At 41.7% G+C, this 24,430-nt stretch overlaps 1 protein-coding gene across 1 annotated transcript in view; it reads left to right on the top strand.

The window, feature by feature from the left end:
* Positions 1 to 2,351: 2,351 nt before the first annotated feature.
* The window catches only part of f8 (coagulation factor VIII, procoagulant component), a 98,282-nt gene continuing 76,203 nt past the window's right edge, over positions 2,352 to 24,430 (top strand). The window contains exons 1-4 of the mRNA XM_061928031.1: positions 2,352 to 2,516; positions 2,592 to 2,692; positions 19,514 to 19,636; positions 24,288 to 24,430. The exon at positions 24,288 to 24,430 is cut by the window's right edge and continues 46 nt beyond it. Of these exons, the coding sequence (XP_061784015.1) occupies positions 2,353 to 2,516; positions 2,592 to 2,692; positions 19,514 to 19,636; positions 24,288 to 24,430 (531 nt within the window). The 5' untranslated portion in view covers position 2,352. The remainder of the gene's footprint in view (positions 2,517 to 2,591; positions 2,693 to 19,513; positions 19,637 to 24,287) is intronic.

Raw genomic sequence — 24,430 nt, 5'->3', positions numbered from 1 at the left:
AGCCCAAAAAAAGTCTGCGGGCTATAGAGCGTTTTCTATTGGGGCTCCAGTACTATGGAATGCCCTCCCGGTAACAATTAGAGATGCTACCTCAGTAGAAGCATTTAAGTCCCATCTTAAAACTCATTTGTATACTCTAGCCTTTAAATAGCCCCCCTGTTAGACCAGTTGATCTGCCGTTTCTTTTCTTTTCTCCTCTGCTCCCCTTTTCCTTGAGGGGGGGGGGGGGGCACAGGTCCGGTGGCCATGGATGAAGTGCTGGCTGTCCAGAGTCGGGACCCGGGGTGGACCGCTCGCCTGTGCATCGGCTGGGAACATCTCTACACTGCTGACCCGTCTCCGCTCGGGATGGTGTCCTGCTGGCCCCACTATGGACTGGACTCTTACTATTATGTTGGATCCACTATGGACTGGACTCTCACAATATGATGTCAGACCCACTCGACATCCATTGCTTTCGGTCTCCCCTAGAGGGGGGGGGGTTACCCACATATGCGGTCCTCTCCAAGGTTTCTCATAGTCATTCACATCGACGTCCCACTGGGGTGAGTTTTTCCTTGCCCGTATGTGGGCTTTGTACCGAGGATGTCGTTGTGGCTTGTGCAGCCCTTTGAGACACTTGTGATTTAGGGCTATATAAATAAAGATTGATTGATTGATTGATTGACTTCACTTCATGAAGAATGTAACTGAAAGACTGGGTCTGACAGTTTACTGTGATGCAAGTTGGGCATCAAATGAAACAGACAGACGTAGCACATCAGGCTATTGTGCAACTTTGTGTGAAGGCACTTCATTCATTTCATGGAAGACAAGAAAACAACCAACAGTAGCTCTTTCTACCTGTGAAGCAGAGTACATTTCGTTAGCTTCAGCTATACAGGAGTGTCTCTAAAAGGACTTGATGGCTGTCAATATGTTCAAACAAAAGTGTACGATGTTTACAAATTGGTTTAACAGAGTGAGCTAATAGCGAGTGGGGGTGTTAAGATTGATCTGCGCTCTTACTCTGTGTGGCTTTATTGTGTAGGTTGGCTGTTATAGCGCATGTTCCCCTCTTGGGGCGCTCTGCTGTGTTGTGTGTTATGTTAAGAGAAGAAGTATAATAAAGTCTCCTCGTGCAAGAGGACGTTGAACAGACTCGATGAAAGTGTCGTTTATGTACACGCATAAAGAACTCCACGAAGCTCAAACACCTTAACACCCCAAAACTCAAAATTGCGCTCTAGCGCCCCCTAGGAAAAAAAAAACTAGACTGCCTGTAACTCCCACTAGGAAGGTCGGAGAAACATGAAACAAAAACCTGTATGTAGGTCTGACTTAGACCTAGTTTTCATGATTGTATATCCTCGGGCAAAAATTAACAGGAAGTTGGCAATTCCCCCTAAAAACAGTCACTTTTGCCTCTTTGAGCTGTAATTTGACCCCCTTAACATGCTTCAAAACTCACCAAACTGAACACACACATCAGGACTACCTAAAATTGCGATCTAATGAAAAAACCTAACCCCAAACCTAAAAATTGTGCTCTACCGCAATTTTTTAAATAAAACGCAGAAAAAACTGCTCCTCGGAAGAAAAAAAATGACAAAACAGCCTGTAACTCCCACTGGGAAAGTCAGAAAGACATGAAACAAAAACCTCTATGTGGGTCTCACTTAGACCTACATTTCATAGATTGACAACCCTCAGCAAAAAACAACAAGAAGTTTGCAATTTCCCCTTCAAAACAAAATTTTTTTATAAACCGGTCACTTCTCTTCAAACATTATTCTGCATGGTTTTTATGTTTTTTTCTTTGGACTGCCACACCACTACAAGATTTAACCACAATTGACATGAACATCAGAATCAGAAATACTTTATTGATCCCCGAGGGGAGATTAAGATTTTTAGCACAATCCCATTCAAGATCAGACAAACATTAGAACAAGATCGTATTATTATTATAAGATAAATATTTATTCCTATTTTTTCAAATACTGTTGGCAACACAAATGATTCCTTTCTGTGTTGCAAAATGACCTAATACTACAAAGTGTTTTTTTTTTATACAAAGAAAAAAGTTATTTAGAGATGTTTCTTATTGTATTTTGTAGTCTTGTACAAACTACAACCACGATAATATGAATAATCTCTTGGTGTTATAAATTGAAATGTGTGATTGTTGTATTATTTAATAAAGACTATGTGTGTGGTGTCACTTAGAACTTGACAATACACTTAGATAAACACCCCACAATCTCTCTCTCTCTCTCGCCCGCCCACACACTCTGCATCCAGCCTTTCCCTCCACCCACATTTAAAAGTGTCCACCCAGCACAGACTCACATTAGGCAGGTGAACTTTGCCATGGCAGGGTCGCTGCTGCTGCTGCTGTGCATGGTGCTGGTGGTGGAGGTGGTGGAGGTGGTGGAGGTGACGCACACCAAAACGCTGAAGGAGCACTACATCGCTGCTGTGGAGATTGGCTGGGACTATGTCCACCACCATGATGATGCAACCACTGACCAAAGGTGACCAGTGTTTGTGTTTGTGTTGTCCATCACGTCACAGCTGCTTTAATGCGCATTGTTCTACTCTGCTGACAGGTGGCGCTCCAAAGACACGCCCCAGAAATTTAGAAAGGCCATTTACAGGGAATACACGGACGCCACCTACACTTTACCCACGCGCAGAAAGCCATGGGCAGGTAGGTGACTGCAAGTGATGCACAAGCTACTTGGAAAATGTAGTAAGCTAAGCTACAAATTACTCTCCATTAAATGTAACTAAAGTACAAGTTACTCTCCATTAAATGTAACTAAGCTACAAGTTACTCTCCGTTAAATGTAACTAAGATACAAGTTACTCTCCATTAAATGTAACTAAGCTACAAGTTACTCTCCGTTAAATGTAACTAAGATACAAGTTACTCTCCATTAAATGTAACTAAGCTACAAGTTACTCTCCATTAAATTTAACTAAGCTACAAGTTACTCTCCATTAAATTTAACTAAGCTACAAGTTACTCTCCATTAAATGTAACTAAGATACAAGTCACTCTCCATTAAATGTAACTAAGATACAAGTCACTCTCCATTAAATGTAACTAAGCTACAAGTTACACTCCATTAAATTTAAGTAAGCTACAAGTTACTCTCCATTAAATGCAACTAAGCTACAAGTAACTTTCCGTTAAATGTAGCTAAGATACAAGTTACTTTCCAATAAATGTAATGACTCTACAAGTTATCCATCCATCCATTTTCTACCGCTTATTCCCTTTGGGGTCGCGGGGGGCGCTGGAGTCTATCTCAGCTACAATCGGGCGGAAGGCGGGGTACACACTGGACAAGTCGCCACTTCATCGCAGGGCCAACACAGATAGACAGACAACATTCACACACTAGGGACCATTTAGTGTTGCCAATCAACTTATCCCCAGGTGCATGTCTTTGGAGGTGGGAGGGGCCTATCCCCAGGTGCATGTCTTTGGAGGTGGGAGGAAGCCGGAGTAGAACCCACGCAGTCACGGGGAGGACATGCAAACTCAACACAGAAAGATCCCGAGCCCGGGATTGAACCCAAGACTACTCAGGACCTTCGTATTTTGAGGCAGATGCACTAACCCCTCTTCCACCGTGCTGCCCGCTACAAGTTACTCTCCATTAAATGTAACTAAGCTACAAGTTACTCTCCATTAAATGTAACTAAGATACAAGTTACTCTCCATTAGATGTAACAACGCAACACGTTACTCTCCATTAAATGTAACTAAGCTACAAGTTACTCTCCATTAAATGTAGCCAAGCTACAAGTTACTCTCCATTAAATGTAACTAAGCTACAAGTTAATCTCCATTAAATGTAACTAAGCTACAAGTTACTCTCCATTAAATGTAACTAAGATACAAGTTACTCTCCATTAGATGTAACAACGCTACACGTTACTCTCCATTAAATGTAACTAAGCTATAAGTTCCTCTCCATTAAATGTAGCTAAGCTACAAGTTACTCTCCATTAAATGTAGCTAAGCTACAAATTACTCTCCATTAAATGTAGCTAAATTACAAGTTATTCTCCATTAAATGTAGCTAATATACAAGTTACTCTCCATTAAATGTAGCTAATATACAAATTACTCTCTATTAAATGTAGCTAATATACAAGTCACTCTCCATTAAATGTAACTAAGCTACAAGTTACTCTCCATTAAATGTAGCTAAGATACACGTTACTGTCTATTAGATGTAACGTCAATCAGTCAATCAATCAATCAATGTTTATTTATATAGCGCTAAATCACAAGTGTCTCAAAGGGCTGCACAAGCCACAACGACATCCTCGGTTCAGATCCCACATAAGGCCAAGGAAAAACTCACAACCCAGTGGGATGTCAATGAGAATGACAATGAGACAATTAGGTTTGGTTGTTATCATCAGTCGTCAACAATTGAGAACAGAGAAATGGATATTGGAACAGTGTAGGTCTGACTTGGTAGGATATGGACAGCAAGTAGTGGGCAGAGAGAGAGAGAGAGAGAGAGAGAGAGAGAGAGAGAGAGAGAGAGAGAGAGAGAGAGAGAGAGAGAGAGAGAGAGAGAGAGAGAGATCAGAAGGCATAAGAAAAAGTATCTGCATTTGATTGTTCACATTTGATAATTAACAATCCAGGGAGGGTGTTAGTTTAGGGTTGAAGCTGCCTGGAGGTGAACTTTTATTGCGGTTTTGAAGGAGGATAGAGATGCGCTTTCTTTTATACCTGATGGGATCTAACTTAATAGTGAAAGTCCAGTCCATAGTGGATCTAACATAATAGTGACAGTCCAGTCCATAGTGGATCTAACATAATAGTGAGAGTCCAGTCCATAGTGGATCTAACATAATAGTGAGAGTCCAGTCCATAGTGGCTCTAACATAATAGTGTGAGAGTCCAGTCCATAGTGGATCTAACATAATAGTGTGAGAGTCCAGTCCATAGTGGCTCTAACATAATAGTGAGAGTCCAGTCCATAGTGGATCTAACATAATAGTGTGAGAGTCCAGTCCATAGTGGATCTAACATAATAGTGAGAGTCCAGTCCATAGTGGATCTAACATAATAGTGTGAGAGTCCAGTCCATAGTGGATCTAACATAATAGTGTGAGAGTCCAGTCCATAGTGGATCTAACATAATAGTGTGAGAGTCCAGTCCATAGTGGATCTAACATAATAGTGAGAGTCCAGTCCATAGTGGATCTAACATAATAGTGAGAGTCCAGTCCATAGTGGATCTAACATAATAGTGTGAGAGTCCAGTCCATAGTGGATCTAACATAATAGTGAGAGTCCAGTCCATAGTGGATCTAACATAATAGTGAGAGTCCAGTCCATAGTGGATCTAACATAATAGTGAGAGTCCAGTCCATAGTGGCTCTAACATAATAGTGAGAGTCCAGTCCATAGTGGATCTAACATAATAGTGAGAGTCCAGTCCATAGTGGATCTAACATAATAGTGTGAGAGTCCAGTCCATAGTGGATCTAACATAATAGTGAGAGTCCAGTCCATAGTGGATCTAACATAATAGTGTGAGAGTCCAGTCCATAGTGGATCTAACATAATAGTGAGAGTCCAGTCCATAGTGGATCTAACATAATAGTGTGAGAGTCCAGTCCATAGTGGATCTAACATAATAGTGTGAGAGTCCAGTCCATAGTGGATCTAACATAATAGTGTGAGAGTCCAGTCCATAGTGGATCTAACATAATAGTGAGAGTCCAGTCCATAGTGGATCTAACATAATAGTGAGAGTCCAGTCCATAGTGGATCTAACATAATAGTGTGAGAGTCCAGTCCATAGTGGATCTAACATAATAGTGAGAGTCCAGTCCATAGTGGATCTAACATAATAGTGAGAGTCCAGTCCATAGTGGATCTAACATAATAGTGTGAGAGTCCAGTCCATAGTGGATCTAACATAATAGTGTGAGAGTCCAGTCCATAGCGGATCTAACATAATAGTGTGAGAGTCCAGTCCATAGTGGATCTAACATAATAGTGAGAGTCCAGTCCATAGTGGATCTAACATAATAGTGTGAGAGTCCAGTCCATAGTGGATCTAACATAATAGTGAGAGTCCAGTCCATAGTGGATCTAACATAATAGTGAGAGTCCAGTCCATAGTGGATCTAACATAATAGTGTGAGAGTCCAGTCCATAGTGGATCTAACATAATAGTGTGAGAGTCCAGTCCATAGTGGATCTAACATAATAGTGACAGTCCAGTCCATAGTGGATCTAACATAATAGTGAGAGTCCAGTCCATAGTGGATCTAACATAATAGTGAGAGTCCAGTCCATAGTGGCTCTAACATAATAGTGTGAGAGTCCAGTCCATAGTGGATCTAACATAATAGTGTGAGAGTCCAGTCCATAGTGGCTCTAACATAATAGTGAGAGTCCAGTCCATAGTGGCTCTAACATAATAGTGTGAGAGTCCAGTCCATAGTGGATCTAACATAATAGTGAGAGTCCAGTCCATAGTGGATCTAACATAATAGTGTGAGAGTCCAGTCCATAGTGGCTCTAACATAATAGTGAGAGTCCAGTCCATAGTGGATCTAACATAATAGTGTGAGAGTCCAGTCCATAGTGGATCTAACATAATAGTGAGAGTCCAGTCCATAGTGGATCTAACATAATAGTGTGAGAGTCCAGTCCATAGTGGATCTAACATAATAGTGTGAGAGTCCAGTCCATAGTGGATCTAACATAATAGTGTGAGAGTCCAGTCCATAGTGGATCTAACATAATAGTGAGAGTCCAGTCCATAGTGGATCTAACATAATAGTGAGAGTCCAGTCCATAGTGGATCTAACATAATAGTGTGAGAGTCCAGTCCATAGTGGATCTAACATAATAGTGAGAGTCCAGTCCATAGTGGATCTAACATAATAGTGAGAGTCCAGTCCATAGTGGATCTAACATAATAGTGAGAGTCCAGTCCATAGTGGCTCTAACATAATAGTGAGAGTCCAGTCCATAGTGGATCTAACATAATAGTGAGAGTCCAGTCCATAGTGGATCTAACATAATAGTGTGAGAGTCCAGTCCATAGTGGATCTAACATAATAGTGAGAGTCCAGTCCATAGTGGATCTAACATAATAGTGTGAGAGTCCAGTCCATAGTGGATCTAACATAATAGTGAGAGTCCAGTCCATAGTGGATCTAACATAATAGTGTGAGAGTCCAGTCCATAGTGGATCTAACATAATAGTGTGAGAGTCCAGTCCATAGTGGATCTAACATAATAGTGTGAGAGTCCAGTCCATAGTGGATCTAACATAATAGTGAGAGTCCAGTCCATAGTGGATCTAACATAATAGTGAGAGTCCAGTCCATAGTGGATCTAACATAATAGTGTGAGAGTCCAGTCCATAGTGGATCTAACATAATAGTGAGAGTCCAGTCCATAGTGGATCTAACATAATAGTGAGAGTCCAGTCCATAGTGGATCTAACATAATAGTGTGAGAGTCCAGTCCATAGTGGATCTAACATAATAGTGTGAGAGTCCAGTCCATAGCGGATCTAACATAATAGTGTGAGAGTCCAGTCCATAGTGGATCTAACATAATAGTGAGAGTCCAGTCCATAGTGGATCTAACATAATAGTGTGAGAGTCCAGTCCATAGTGGATCTAACATAATAGTGAGAGTCCAGTCCATAGTGGATCTAACATAATAGTGAGAGTCCAGTCCATAGTGGATCTAACATAATAGTGTGAGAGTCCAGTCCATAGTGGATCTAACATAATAGTGTGAGAGTCCAGTCCATAGTGGATCTAACATAATAGTGTGACAGTCCAGTCCATAGTGGATCTAACATAATAGTGAGAGTCCAGTCCATAGTGGATCTAACATAATAGTGAGAGTCCAGTCCATAGTGGATCTAACATAATAGTGAGAGTCCAGTCCATAGTGGATCTAACATAATAGTGTGAGAGTCCAGTCCATAGTGGATCTAACATAATAGTGTGAGAGTCCAGTCCATAGTGGATCTAACATAATAGTGTGAGAGTCCAGTCCATAGTGGATCTAACATAATAGTGAGAGTCCAGTCCATAGTGGATCTAACATAATAGTGAGAGTCCAGTCCATAGTGGATCTAACATAATAGTGAGAGTCCAGTCCATAGTGGGGCCAGCAGGAAACTATCCCGAGCGGAGACGGGTCAGCAGCGCAGAGATGTCCCCAACCGATGCACAGGCGAGCGGTCCACCCCGGGGCCCGACTTTGGACAGCCAGCACTTCATCCATGGCCACCGGACCTGTGCCCCCCCTTCCACAACGGAGAGGGGGGCAGAGGAGAAAAGAAACGGCAGATCAACTGGTCTACAAAGGGGGTCTATTTAGGGACGGCGTGGCGCCGTGGAAGAATGGCCGTGCGCGACCCGAGGGTCCCTGGTTCAATCCCCACCTAGTACCAACCTCATCATGTCCGTTGTGTCCTGAGCAAGACACTTCACCCTTGCTCCTGATGGGTGCTGGTTAGCGCCTTGCATGGCAGCTCCCTCCATCAGTGTGTGAATGTGTGTGTGAATGGGTAAATGTGGAAGTAGTGTCAAAGCGCTTTGAGTACCTTGAAGGTAGAAAAGCGCTATACAAGTACAACCCAAAGGCTAGAGTATACAAATGACTTTTAAGATGGGACATAAATGCTTCTACTGAGGTAGCATCTCTAACTGTTACTGCTAGAACATTCCATAGTACTGGAGCCCCAATAGAAAACACTCTATAGTCCGCAGACTTTTTTTGGGCTCTGGTAATCACTAATAAGCCGGAGTTCTTTGAAGGCAGATTTCTTGCCGGGACATATGGTACAATACAATCAGCAAGATAGGATGGAGCTAGACCGTGTAGTATTTTATACGTAAGTAGTAAAACCTTAAAGTCACATCTTAAGTAAACTTTCTTGTTCTTTCTATTTATTTTAGTTATTTATATTTTATCGTGCTCTGTTCGTGTTGTGTTGTGTTGTGTTTGCTCGTTTCTCTTGTGTTATCTTTTAACCTGCCCATTGTACAGCACTTTGGCTACCCCTGTGGTACATTTTAAATGTGCTTTATAAATAGAGTTGATTTGATTTGAGTTGATTCTTGTCAAAAGTCTAGCAGCCGCATTTTGTACCAACTGTAATCTTTTAATGTTAGACATAGGGAGACCCAAAAATAATAGGTTACAGTAGTCGAGACGAGACGTAACGAACGCATGAATAATGATCTCAGCGTTGCTAGTGGACAAAATGGAACACATTTTAGCGATATTACGGAGATGAAAAAAGGCCGTTTTAGTAACACTCTTAATGTGTGACTCAAAGGAGAGAGTTGTTTTAGTAACACTCTTAATGTGTGACTCAAAGGAGAGAGTTGTTTTAGTAACACTCTTAATGTGTGACTCAAAGGAGAGAGTTGTTTTAGTAACACTCTTAATGTGTGACTCAAAGGAGAGAGTTGTTTTAGTAACACTCTTAATGTGTGACTCAAAGGAGAGAGTTGTTTTAGTAACACTCTTAATGTGTGACTCAAAGGAGAGAGTTGTTTTAGTAACACTCTTAATGTGTGACTCAAAGGAGAGAGTTGTTTTAGTAACACTCTTAATGTGTGACTCAAAGGAGAGAGTTGTTTTAGTAACACTCTTAATGTGTGACTCAAAGGAGAGAGTTGTTTTAGTAACACTCTTAATGTGTGACTCAAAGGAGAGAGTTGTTTTAGTAACACTCTTAATGTGTGACTCAAAGGAGAGAGTTGTTTTAGTAACACTCTTAATGTGTGACTCAAAGGAGAGAGTTGTTTTAGTAACACTCTTAATGTGTGACTCAAAGGAGAGAGTTGTTTTAGTAACACTCTTAATGTGTGACTCAAAGGAGAGAGTTGTTTTAGTAACACTCTTAATGTGTGACTCAAAGGAGAGAGTTGTTTTAGTAACACTCTTAATGTGTGATTCAAAGGAGAGAGTTGTTTTAGTAACACTCTTAATGTGTGACTCAAAGGAGAGAGTTGTTTTAGTAACACTCTTAATGTGTGACTCAAAGGAGAGAGTTGTTTTAGTAACACTCTTAATGTGTGACTCAAAGGAGAGAGTTGTTTTAGTAACACTCTTAATGTGTGACTCAAAGGAGAGAGTTGTTTTAGTAACACTCTTAATGTGTGACTCAAAGGAGAGAGTTGTTTTAGTAACACTCTTAATGTGTGACTCAAAGGAGAGAGTTGTTTTAGTAACACTCTTAATGTGTGACTCAAAGGAGAGAGTTGTTTTAGTAACACTCTTAATGTGTGACTCAAAGGAGAGAGTTGTTTTAGTAACACTCTTAATGTGTGACTCAAAGGAGAGAGTTGTTTTAGTAACACTCTTAATGTGTGACTCAAAGGAGAGAGTTGTTTTAGTAACACTCTTAATGTGTGACTCAAAGGAGAGAGTTGTTTTAGTAACACTCTTAATGTGTGACTCAAAGGAGAGAGTTGTTTTAGTAACACTCTTAATGTGTGACTCAAAGGAGAGAGTTGTTTTAGTAACACTCTTAATGTGTGACTCAAAGGAGAGAGTTGTTTTAGTAACACTCTTAATGTGTGACTCAAAGGAGAGAGTTGTTTTAGTAACACTCTTAATGTGTGACTCAAAGGAGAGAGTTGTTTTAGTAACACTCTTAATGTGTGACTCAAAGGAGAGAGTTGTTTTAGTAACACTCTTAATGTGTGACTCAAAGGAGAGAGTTGTTTTAGTAACACTCTTAATGTGTGACTCAAAGGAGAGAGTTGTTTTAGTAACACTCTTAATGTGTGACTCAAAGGAGAGAGTTGTTTTAGTAACACTCTTAATGTGTGACTCAAAGGAGAGAGTTGTTTTAGTAACACTCTTAATGTGTGATTCAAAGGAGAGAGTTGTTTTAGTAACACTCTTAATGTGTGACTCAAAGGAGAGAGTTGTTTTAGTAACACTCTTAATGTGTGACTCAAAGGAGAGAGTTGTTTTAGTAACACTCTTAATGTGTGACTCAAAGGAGAGAGTTGTTTTAGTAACACTCTTAATGTGTGACTCAAAGGAGAGAGTTGTTTTAGTAACACTCTTAATGTGTGACTCAAAGGAGAGAGTTGTTCCGTGTTGCATTTTGGGAGTCTGAGCCTTCCACTGAACGTGCTCATTCTCTCTGCAAGGTCCGAGTGTAGTGGGTGGGAGGTGTTGTCCATAATGTGAGTGTAGTGGGTGGGAGGAGTTGTCCATAATGTGAGTGTAGTGGGTGGGAGGTGTCCATAATGTGAGTGTAGTGGGTGGGAGGAGTTGTCCATAATGTGAGGGTAGTGGGTGGGAGGTGTTGTCCATAATGTGAGTGTAGTGGGTGGGAGGTGTTGTCCATAATGTGAGTGTAGTGGGTGGGAGGTGTTGTCCATAATGTGAGGGTAGTGGGTGGGAGGTGTTGTCCATAATGTGAGTGTAGTGGGTGGGAGGTGTTGTCCATAATGTGAGTGTAGTGGGTGGGAGGTGTTGTCCATAATGTGAGTGTAGTGGGTGGGAGGTGTTGTCCATAATGTGAGTGTAGTGGGTGGGAGGTGTTGTCCATAATGTGAGTGTAGTGGGTGGGAGGTGTTGTCCATAATGTGAGTGTAGTGGGTGGGAGGAGTTGTCCATAATGTGAGTATAGTGGGTGGGAGGTGTTGTCCATAATGTGAGTGTAGTGGGTGGGAGGTGTTGTCCATAATGTGAGTGTAGTGGGTGGGAGGTGTTGTCCATAATGGCTAGGAGCTTTGCTAGACTTCTCCTCTCTGATACCACGGCCAGAGAGTCTAGCTCCACTCCCACCACGTTACTGGCCTTCTCTACCAACTTGTCCAGTCTGTTTGCGTCCCTCGCTCTCAGCCCACTGCCCCAGCAGGCCACGACGTACAAGAAGGCGCCCGCCACCACCGACTCGTAGAACATCTTCAACATCTTTGTGCAGACGTTGAAGGATCCTAGCCTCCTGAGGAAGTAGAGTGTCCCTTCTTGTAGAGTGCCTCAGCGTGTTTTGACCCATTCAGCTTGTTGTCCATGTGTACTCCCAGGTATTTAGAATCCTCAACCATGTCCACATCCACCCCCCTGATGGAAACAGGGGTCGCCGGAGTACTCCTCCTCCTTCCCAGGTCCACAACCAGCTCATTGGTCTTCGTCACATTAAGCTGGAGGTGGTTCTTTCCACACCATGTGACAAAGTCCTCCACCAGTGTCCTGTATTCCTCATCATCCCCATCCTCAATACACCCCACTATCGCAGAGTCATCAGCAAACTTCTGAAGGTGGCAGGACTCTGAGTAATAGTGGAAATCGATGGTGTAGATGGTGAAGAGGAAGGGGGAGAGAACTGTGCCCTGCGGGGCACCGGTGTCGGTGTCTAGCAGGGCCGATAATCAGCATTTCCGTTTTCTTGGTGTTGAGTTGCAAAACGTTAGCGGACATCCATTGTTTAATTTCATTAAGACACGCCTCCAGCTGACTACAATCCGGCGTGTTGGTCAGCTTTAGGGGCATGTAGAGTTGGCTGTCATCAGCATAACAGTGAATGCTAACACGTATGATGTCACCTAGCGGCAGCATGTAGATGCTGAAGAGTGCAGGGCCAAGAACCAAACCCTGAGGAACTCCACACATTACCTTAACATAGTCCGGGGTCACATTATTATGGGAGACACTGCATCCTGTCAGTAAGATAAGAGTTAAACCAAAACAAGGCTAAGTCTGACATACCAATACGTGTTTTGATACGCTCTAATAAAATATTATGATGGACGGTATGGAAAGCAGCGCTAAGATCAAGAAGCAGCAACATAGATGACGCATCAGAATCCATCGTTAGCAGTAGATCATTAGTCATTTTTGCGAGGGCTGTCTCCGTAGAGTGATTTGCCCTGAAAACGGATTGAAAAGGTTCACAGAGATTGTTAGACACTAAGTGTTCATTTAGCTGCTGTGCAACTATTTTTTTGGAGGATTTTCGAAATAAAGGGAAGGTGGGACACCGGCCGGTAGTTTACCATGAGGTCAGGATCGAGGTTAGGTCTTTTGAGCAGAGGATGAATAACCGCTTTCTTGAATGCTAGTGGAACAGTGCCAGAGGAAAGTGATAAGTTTATAATATTTAGCACTGATGGACCTAATAATGCAAAAAGCTCCTTGATAAGTTTCCCAGGAAGTGGGTCAAGTAAACATGTTGTTTGTTTTATCCCACTTACAGGCTGTAATAATTCCTCTAATGTTATTTCAACAAAAAGAGAAAGACTATTTTGGAGGGCAGTATCCGTCGTATATACAGTCGTATCTGTGTTAATAGAACCCAGTTGTAGCTGGGATGCGTTGTCTTTAATCTCCTTTCTAATGAGTTCAATTTTCTTATTAAAGAAATTCATAAAGTCATCTGCCGAGTGGGTGGAGCTACTGGGAGGAGTCCCTTGTTGGGTTAGTGATGCTACTGTACTAAACAAAAATTTAGGATTGTTTTTGTTGAGGCGGATGAGATTTCTACATGATAATTTATGAGCTCTAGTTCCTTCTGTAAACCATGGGGTACGCCTTTTAGGGGCCCTTTTTAGCTTTAGTGGTGCTATAATATCAATGGTTTGGCGCAGTGCGTCGTTAAAGTTGTTAGTGAGGTTATCAATAGAGCCCACATAATTTGGGAATGGTGCCATTACCGAAAGCAGTAGGCCAGCAAGAGTCATCGTTGTGACAGCAGTAATGTTGCGGCTGCTATAGCAGTTATTATTATTATTAGCTTGTTGACAATGAGTCAGAACTTTGACTTTTATAAGGTAATGATCGGACATTACTTTTGTATACGGGAGTATCATAACTTTGGAGGTGGTGACACCCCTGACAAGCACTAGATCTATCGTATTGCGTAGTGCGCTTTAAATAATTTCAACCATATCTAGGAATTGATATGATGGGAATCTTCAGATTGTTTGCTTGGTGCTGCGATACACTGAATGCATCATATTTTGCCACCTTAGTAGAATGCATGTCCACCTCTGGCACAGTCACTACAGAAAAAACATTATGTGAGTTGTGTAGTATTCTAGGAGAAATGCTGTGTGCTGGAATTTTCCAGCCTGGCACTGGTTAGTTCTAGCTTAACTGACTCCTCACCCGGACTAACAGACTCTGTAATTGCCTGTGACCGGGCTTGCTCTAGTGTAGTTAGTCAAGTGTGACTCAAACAGAAATCTATGTTCCTAGCCAGGATGATGGCGCCTTCCTGGTTAGGGTGAAGGCCATCCCTCATCAGCAAATCCGGTTTGCCCCAGAAAGAGGGCTAATTATCAATAAATGTTAGTCCCTCTTGTCTACAAAAACTAGCCAGCCACTTGTTAAGCGAGACTAATCTGCTATACCTCTCATCATTGCCTCTCCCACGCAGGGGGCCAGGGACAATTACTTGATGTCTGGACATCTTTCTAGCGAGATTACAAGTCCTAGCTATGTTCCTCTTTGTAATCTCTGACCGTCTCATCCTAGTGTCATTGGAGCCAACGTGTACAACTATGTTCGCAAAGCTAGTGGTGCGATTAGCCTGTCGTACGTGTTTACGTACGACAGGCTACAAGTTACTCTCCATTAAATGTAACTAAGCTACAAGTTACTCTCCATTAAATGTAGCTACAGGGAAAGCTATCCTCGGAGAATTGTAGCAAGCTCCACTACAAGCTACAGGACAAAAGTAGCTAGCTACATCAAAGCTACATTGAACAACATTTCTATCTATGGGCCACATGTATAATATCAATGTTCATGTAAGTCTACAAACATTACTATGAATTATCTGTCATTTCGCCCTGCAACTACCTCTAGGGGTCACTCTAATGTATTTATTTAGTTGACCTTTTCTTTGGCCCACCCCTGTAATTTTATACATGTTGTCTACCTACAGTAAACAACAGCATCTATCTTCATGTTGACAAAAACAAAGTTTGGGAACAGTTGTTTATGTGCAGTAAAACTTTTCATCAAGTCACTTAATGTCGTGCTGCTTAATTATTTTCTGTTACGCCCCCCCCAGGAAGAAGACACCCCCCCCCCCCCCCCCCCCAACACACACACACTCTCAACCGTGACTATAAATAGTATAGTTTGTCTCTAAAATTGTTACAACCATAGCTTTGCATGTCATTGTAAACAACAGCAAGTGCTACTTAAACTTCTTCATTTTCTGCTGCAGCAAATAAAGGGTGTATGCCCCCCCCCCCCCCCCCCCACGGGGGTCCTCCCCACTATTTGAGAAAGACTGCCTTCTGTCAGGCTTGTCCCTGACAGTTTGACTGTTTTAGTTTTTTCTCTGTGTTTGTCTTAGTTTCCTGTCAGCGCTTTTATTTTGTCTTCATTTCCTGAGTGTCTCCCTGAGTGCTGCTTCCCCTCAGCTGTGGCTGATTGGCACCTGGCCACACCTGGTGTCAATCAGCCAGCTACTATTTAAACCTGCCTTCTCCTCCAGTCATTGCTGGATCATTGTCACTACTACCTGTCTTAACACGTGTCGTTGTAGCTCTGTCTACTTTTGTTTCACTCTGCTCATGTCCTAGTTCCTTTGTGTCACAGTAAGTGTTTTTGTTTCTTGTCCACAGTTAGCCTCTGTGCTATTTTAGTTCATTTTGTTCTCCGCCTTGTGCGCGCCTTTTGTTACTTTTTTCTTTGTTGTTTTGCCATAGTGTTGAATTAAATCATGTTTTCTTGCACAACGCCTTCCGCCTTCCTAGCAAAAGGCGCGCACAAGGCGGAGAACAAAATGAACTAAAATAGCACAGAGCCTAACTGTGGACAAGAAACAAAAACACTTACTGTGACACAAAGGAACTAGGACATGAGCAGAGTGAAACAAAAGTAGACAGAGCTACAACGACACGTGTTAAGACAGGTAGTAGTGACAATGATCCAGCAATGACTGGAGGAGAAGGCAGGTTTAAATAGTAGCTGGCTGATTGACACCAGGTGTGGCCAGGTGCCAATCAGCCACAGCTGAGGGGAAGCAGCACTCAGGGAGACACTCAGGAAATGAAGACAAAATAAAAGCGCTGACAGGAAACTAAGACAAACACAGAGGAAAAACTAAAACAGTCAAACTGTCAGGGACAAGCCTGACACCTTCATGTGTATTCCTACATTTGTGTTCCACGTCTTAGATGAAAAGAGCACTTAGGATTGTGGTCTACAGAGTCAACAACTAAGGCATAGTTTTCTCTAAAGGCATACATGTGCCTAAACATGGCCAGGGACTCACATTATTGTGGGTTCCTGCACCTCTCTTCATCACTAAAGGAAACATGTAATGAGCAGCAGAGAATCTATCTGATATTTTCAAGTATGTTTCTTTTTGTTTGACTGGTCAGCTTGAAGCGTCCCTCTGTCTCTGACTCCCTGGTCATGTGACATGAGTTCATGTTGTTATGATTGTGTTACTAGTTTGGATGACACCCTTATCTTGCTTCTAATTGGCCAGTCCCTAATGTTTCACCCTAACCTTAGCCAATTGTGAATAATCATAGAAACACCAAGCAATCATCATGGATGTTCTCATTCATCCATCATAGGAACACCAAGCAATCATCATGGATGTTCTCATTCATCCATCATAGAAACACCAAGCAATCATCATGGATGTTCTCATTCATCCATCATAGGAACACCAAGCAATCATCATGGATGTTCTCATTCATCCATCATAGGAACACCAAGCAATCATCATGGATGTTCTCATTCATCCATCATAGGAACACCAAGCAATCATCATAGATGTTCTCCACATGTATGTGCGTTCTCATTCATCCATCATAAGAACATCAAGCAGTCATCATGGATGTTTTCCGTATGTATGGATGTTCTCATTCATCCGTCATAGGGACACCAAGCAATCATCATGGATGTTCTCATTCATCCATCATAGTAACACCAAGCCATCATCATGGATGTTCTCCCTATTTTTGGATGTTCTCATTCATCCATCATAGGAACACCAAGCAATCATCATGGATGTTCTCATTCATCCATCATAGGAACACCAAGCCATCATCATGGATGTTCTCCACATGTATGGGTGTTCTCATTCATCCAGCTTATTGGATTTTCTCCATATTCTTTTGGCCTGGATTCACAGTCCATGTTCTCTCTTAGTAGCTTTGACGTAACATTAATCATGACATCACCTGGGCTGTGTTCACGAATGACATTAATTATGACATCACCTGGGCTGTGTTCACAAATGACATTAATTATGACATCACCTGGGCTGTGTTCTCGAATGACATTAATTATGACATCACCTGGGCTGTGTTCACAAATGACATTAATTATGACATCACCTGGGCTGTGTTCACAAATGACATTAATTATGACATCACCTGGGCGGTGTTCACAAATGACATTAATTATGACATCACCTGGGCTGTGTTCACAAATGACATTAATTATGACATCACCTGGGCTGTGTTCACAAATGACATTAATTATGACATCACCTGGGTGGTGTTCACAAATGACATTAATTATGACATCACCTGGGCTGTGTTCACAAATGACATTAATTATGACATCACCTGGGCGGTGTTCACAAATGACATTAATTATGACATCACCTGGGCTGTGTTCAAAATGCTTTGGAAGACGTGCAAGCAGATATCGACCAAGTTGTAGTGTGGATCGATACTGAAATATCGATACTGCCGATACCAGATGTTTATGCTCTAATATAAATATTTAGATAGTTTTGATACTTTAGTTCAGGGGTGTCCAAACGTTTTCCATCAATTTGTATAATTATTCGCCAAATGGGGTCTTATTGAAACTTTGATATTAAAAAAAAAAATGCTAAAAACAGATATCGTCAGATTTGTATTATAGGTGACGAATGATATCTGTATTATTAATTATTAGTTAGAACATTTCAGTTTGTTGTAATTTTTTTAACTTTTCATAATTTAGTAATTTATTTTTTAATTAGCTAAATATACTTTGTTTATATTTTAAGTACATTTTATTTTTATTTTGAGTGTGTCTAATATTTTAGATCACCAACGGCTGCATACCTAAATTTCAAGTATAGCGGGGCCGTTTTGATATTTTTTTTATTAAAAAAAAAAAATGCTAAAAACAGATTTTTTATATTTAAAGACAAAACTTTGTTTTATAGGCGAATAAATATGTTATTATTATTTGCTAAAACATTTGAGCTTTTTCTCATTACATTCTATTTTTTTTTTTAAACTATCGGTTTCGGTATCGGTGATACCACCCTGATACTACCCTAAATTTGACTTCGTATCGGATCGGAAAGGAAATCAGGGATATCGCACATCACTAGTGTGGGGTATAGTGCCTGTAAAGAAAACGTTGAAATCCAATCTTACAGAAAAGAGCTGTAAGAGCCATTAGTGGAATGTGAATCCATTATTAAACAGTTATTAACCTTATTGAACTTTAATGATCTACACAGCAAAGCTGGTGTGTTGAATGAACTCCCACAGAGTTGATTTGAACGTTTTTAAGGGTTTATATAGCTCCACACTTTTCAGTTACATTAACATTTTCAAAAAAGTTAATCATTTAACACAATGTCGGAGTTCCTTCTATAACTAATTTAACTTGGGTTAATCAACACTTTGTCAGTTGTCATTATCACTTTGTCAGAGTTCCTTCTATAATTAAATCAACACTTTGTCAGTTGTCATTATCACTTTGTCAGAGTTCCTTCTATAATTAAATCAACACTTTGTGAGTTGTCATTAACACTTTGTCAGAGTTCCTTCTATAATTAAATCAACACTTTGTCAGTTGTCATTATCACTTTGTCAGAGTTCCTTCTATAATTAAATCAACACTTTGTGAGTTGTCATTATCACTTTGTCAGAGTTCCTTCTATAATTAAATCAACACTTTGTGAGTTGTCATTAACACTTTGTCAGAGTTCCTTCTGTAATTAAATCAACACTTTGTGAGTTGTCATTAACACTTTGTCAGAGTTCCTTCTATAATTAAATCAACACTTTGTGAGTTGTCATTATCACTTTGTCAGAGTTCCTTCTATAATTAAATCAACACTTTGTGAGTTGTCATTAACACTTTGTCAGAGTTCCTTCTATAATTAAATCAACACTTTGTGAGTTGTCATTAACACTTTGTCAGAGTTCCTTCTATAATTAAATCAACACTTTGTGAGTTGTCATTATCACTTTGTCAGAGTTCCTTCTATAATTAAATCAACACTTTGTGAGTTGTCATTAACACTTTGTCAGAGTTCCTTCTATAATTAAATCAACACTTTGTGAGTTGTCATTATCACTTTGTCAGAGTTCCTTCTATAATTAAATCAACACTTTGTGAGTTGTCATTAACACTTTGTCAGAGTTTCTATTATAATTAAGTCTTTTACAGTGGGTGTGTGTCGTAGAATGTGTTGACCTCCGTTAGAAATTTCAAGTCAATACGGCTGATGAAATGTTGCTGCTTATTTATTCCCATGAGTGTTTGCAGGCATTCAAGGTCCAGTGATCGTGACTCAGGCCCTTGAGCGGGTAGTCGTGCACTTCAAGAACCTGGCGTCCAAACCTTACAGTATCAGCCCTGTGGGGATCACCTACTGGAAGCAGTCTGAAGGTAATACAACTTCACCTACTGGAAGCAGTCTGAAGGTAATACAACTTCACCTAGCTGGAACTAGTCTGAAGGTAATACAACTTCACCTACTGGAAATAGTCTGAAGGTAATACAACTTCACCTACTGGAAGCAGTCTGAAGGTAATACAACTTCACCTACTGGAAATAGTCTGAAGGTAATACAACTTCACCTACTGGAAGCAGTCTGAAGGTAATACAACTTCACCTAACTGGAAGCAGTCTGAAGGTAATACAACTTCACCTACTGGAAATAGTCTGAAGGTAATACAACTTCACCTACTGGAAGCAGTCTGAAGGTAATACAACTTCACCTACTGGAAGCAGTCTGAAGGTAATACAACTTCACCTACTGGAAGCAGTCTGAAGGTAATACAACTTCACCTACTGGAAGCAGTCTGAAGGTAATACAACTTCACCTACTGGAAATAGTCTGAAGGTAATACAACTTCACCTACCTGGAAGCAGTCTGAAGGTAATACAACTTCACCTAACTGGAAGCAGTCTGAAGGTAATACAACTTCACCTACTGGAAGCAGTCTGAAGGTAATACAACTTCACCTACTGGAAATAGTCTGAAGGTAATACAACTTCACCTACCTGGAAGCAGTCTGAAGGTAATACAACTTCACCTAACTGGAAGCAGTCTGAAGGTAATACAACTTCACCTACTGGAAGCAGTCTGAAGGTAATACAACTTCACCTACTGGAAATAGTCTGAAGGTAATACAACTTCACCTACTGGAAATAGTCTGAAGGTAATACAACTTCACCTACTGGAAGCAGTCTGAAGGTAATACAACTTCACCTACTGGAAATAGTCTGAAGGTAATACAACTTCACCTACTGGAAGCAGTCTGAAGGTAATACAACTTCACCTAACTGGAAGCAGTCTGAAGGTAATACAACTTCACCTACTGGAAATAGTCTGAAGGTAATACAACTTCACCTACTGGAAGCAGTCTGAAGGTAATACAACTTCACCTACTGGAAGCAGTCTGAAGGTAATACAACTTCACCTACTGGAAGCAGTCTGAAGGTAATACAACTTCACCTACTGGAAGCAGTCTGAAGGTAATACAACTTCACCTACTGGAAATAGTCTGAAGGTAATACAACTTCACCTACCTGGAAGCAGTCTGAAGGTAATACAACTTCACCTAACTGGAAGCAGTCTGAAGGTAATACAACTTCACCTACTGGAAGCAGTCTGAAGGTAATACAACTTCACCTACTGGAAATAGTCTGAAGGTAATACAACTTCACCTACCTGGAAGCAGTCTGAAGGTAATACAACTTCACCTAACTGGAAGCAGTCTGAAGGTAATACAACTTCACCTACTGGAAGCAGTCTGAAGGTAATACAACTTCACCTACTGGAAATAGTCTGAAGGTAATACAACTTCACCTACTGGAAATAGTCTGAAGGTAATACAACTTCACCTACCTGGAAGCAGTCTGAAGGTAATACAACTTCACCTAACTGGAAGCAGTCTGAAGGTAATACAACTTCACCTACTGGAAATAGTCTGAAGGTAATACAACTTCACCTACTGGAAGCAGTCTGAAGGTAATACAACTTCACCTACTGGAAATAGTCTGAAGGTAATACAACTTCACCTACTGGAAGCAGTCTGAAGGTAATACAACTTCACCTACTGGAAGCAGTCTGAAGGTAATGCAACTTCACCTACTGGAAGCAGTCTGAAGGTAATACAACTTCACCTACTGGAAGCAGTCTGAAGGTAATACAACTTCACCTACTGGAAATAGTCTGAAGGTAATACAACTTCACCTACCTGGAAGCAGTCTGAAGGTAATACAACTTCACCTAACTGGAAGCAGTCTGAAGGTAATACAACTTCACCTACTGGAAGCAGTCTGAAGGTAATACAACTTCACCTACTGGAAATAGTCTGAAGGTAATACAACTTCACCTACTGGAAGCAGTCTGAAGGTAATACAACTTCACCTACTGGAAATAGTCTGAAGGTAATACAACTTCACCTACTGGAAGCAGTCTGAAGGTAAAACAACTTCACCTACTGGAAGCAGTCTGAAGGTAATACAACTTCACCTAGCTGGAACTAGTCTGAAGGTAATGCAACTTCACCTACTGGAAGCAGTCTGAAGGTAATACAACTTAACCTACTGGAAGCAGTCTGAAGGTAATACAACTTCACCTACTGGAAGCAGTCTGAAGGTAATACAACTTCACCTACTGGAAGCAGTCTGAAGGTAATACAACTTCACCTACTGGAAGCAGTCTGAAGGTAATACAACTTCACCTAACTCAATGAGAAATCATCTTAAGGGCTTAAAAAATGTCCATGCAGCTTTTTTTCCTTCCTGAACAAAGACTCAAGAGTTGTTGCTACTTGCTGTATCTGACAAAAGTGAGTCCAAACTTCACATTCAGCAACTATTATTATTACGCTCTATAAATGTATAGAAATAAATGACCATGTAGAGGAAGTCAACTGTAATATATGAGTACCGATTGTGACTTGTTACACGCAAGCATGGCAGTGGAAGTGTTGAGGTGTGGCCAAACAGCTCAATTGTTGCTCATCTGACATCACATGGACAAAGATAAGACCTTCTGAAGGAAAGTTCTGTGGTCAGATGACAAGACTCTGCAGCATTTCGTGGACATCTGAGGCGGTGCCCCTGGATTGGCAGACTGGAGTGGTGGTTCCTCTATTTAAATTTAGGTTGTGTTCCAATTATCGTGGGATCACATTCCTCAGCCTTCCCGGTAAGGTCTATTCAGGTGTACTGGAGAGGAGGCTACATCGGATAGTTGAACTTCAGATTCAGGAGGAGCAGTGTGGTTTTTGTCCTGGTGGTGGAACTGTGGATCAGGTCTATACTCTGGGCAGGGTCCTTGAGGGTGCATGGGAGTTTGCCCAACCAGTCTACATGTGATTTGTGGACTTGGAGAAGGCATTTGATCGTGTCCCTCAGGAAGTCCTGCAGAGAGTGCTCAGAGACTATGGGGTATCGGACTGTCTGTGGCGGTCTGCTCCCTGTATGATCAGTGTAAATAACTTAGTCCGCAATGCCGGCAGTATGTCCGACCCGTTTCCATTAAGGTTTGGACTCCGCAAGGGCTGCCCTTTGTCACCAATTCTGTGTAAGACTTTTATGGACTTTATGGCTTTTTGCGGATGATGTGGTCCTGCTGGCTTCATCTGACCAGGATCTTCATCTCTCACTGGATCGGTTCGCAGCCGAGTGTGAAGCGACTGGGATGAAAATCAGCACTGCCAAGTCTGAGTCCATGGTTCTCGCCCAAAAAAGGATGGAATGCCATCTGTAGTTTGGGGAGGAGATCCTGAGGAGTTCAAGTACCTCGGGGTCTTGTTCACGAGTGAGGGAAGAGTGGATCATGAGATCGACAGGCAGATCCGTGCGGTGTCTGCAGTGATGCGGACACTGTATCGGCCGTTGTGGTGAAGAAGGAGCTAAACCGAAAGGCAAAACTCTCAATTTACAGGTCGATCTACACTCAAACCTCACCTATGGTCATGAGCTTTGGGTTATGACCGAAAGGACAAGATCACGGGTACAAGCGGCCAAAATTAGTTTACTCTGTCGGGTGGCGGGTCTCTTTCTTAGAGATAGGGTGAGAAGCTCTGTCATTCGGGAGGAGCTCAAAGTAAAACTGCTGCTCCTCCACATCCAGAGGAGCCAGATGTGGTTTTTCGGGCATGTGGTCAGAATGCCCTCCGAACGCCTCTCTGGGGAGGTGTTTAGGGTGCGTCCGGTCGATAGGAGACCACGGGGAAGATCCAGGACACGGTGGAGAGACTATGTCTCCCAGCTGGTCTGGGAACGCCTCGGGATTCCCTGGGATGAGTTTACGGAGTAGTTGGTAGAGGGAAGTCTGTGTCCCCACTTCTGTGGTCCCCTCCAAGGTTTCTCATTGTATCCCATTGGGTTGAGTTTTTTCTTACCCTGATGTGGGATCTGAGCCCAGGATGTGATTGTGGCTTGTGCAGCTCTTTGAGACACTGGTGATTAAGGGCTATATAATTAAACTTTGATTGATTCTCTACTTAGGCTGCTGCCCCCGCGACCTAACTGTGGATAAGCTGTGGAAGATGGATGGATTATTTGTAATAATTGTTATATAATTGTATATTATACAAATAATTACACATCTACAAAGTTCTCGTCATGGCCTTTAATTTGAGGTATGACTTGGTGTGGTTTGTTGCAAACAGATTTCTGAGGTGTTTAGTGGTGACCTTGCACTAACCGCCTCAAAGGAATGAGCCAAGCCACATCAAACTACTTGTGTCCCAGATGTGGAAAAGACAATTGAGTTGAGAAAGTGTTGCAAACAAAGAAAATAGACATTGTGGTAACAACACACCATGGAGGATCTTGCATGTGCAGCTGGAGACAAAAGATGTCAGCCAGCCTCAACCTCCCAGAGCGAGTTAAAGAGCGATCCCCACTTGGCTCCCTCTGAGCACAGTGGCATGTATCATTTCCTGTAAGCTGCTGGCGTCTTCCTGCCACAGGATGTTTTCCCACAATGGACCTTATCATTATTTGAAAAGCGCTACAAATCAGCCAACAGGATTCTGTTAGACTGTTTTTATTTCTGATGTGTACTCCACAGCTGGCCAAGAGAAGGAGGACGATGCCGTGGCTCCTGGAAGATACCGCAAGTACGTGTGGGACATCGGCCCCAATGAAGGCCCCACAGACGGTGACCCGGAGTGTCTTACCTACTCATACTCGTCTCAGGTGGACCCGGTCCGA

The sequence above is a fragment of the Nerophis lumbriciformis genome, linkage group LG35 (assembly GCF_033978685.3).
Source record: "Nerophis lumbriciformis linkage group LG35, RoL_Nlum_v2.1, whole genome shotgun sequence".
NCBI lineage: Eukaryota > Metazoa > Chordata > Actinopteri > Syngnathiformes > Syngnathidae > Nerophis > Nerophis lumbriciformis.
The sequence above is the reverse complement of the archived record's forward strand: the minus strand, read 5'-3'. Positions and strand labels throughout refer to the sequence as shown.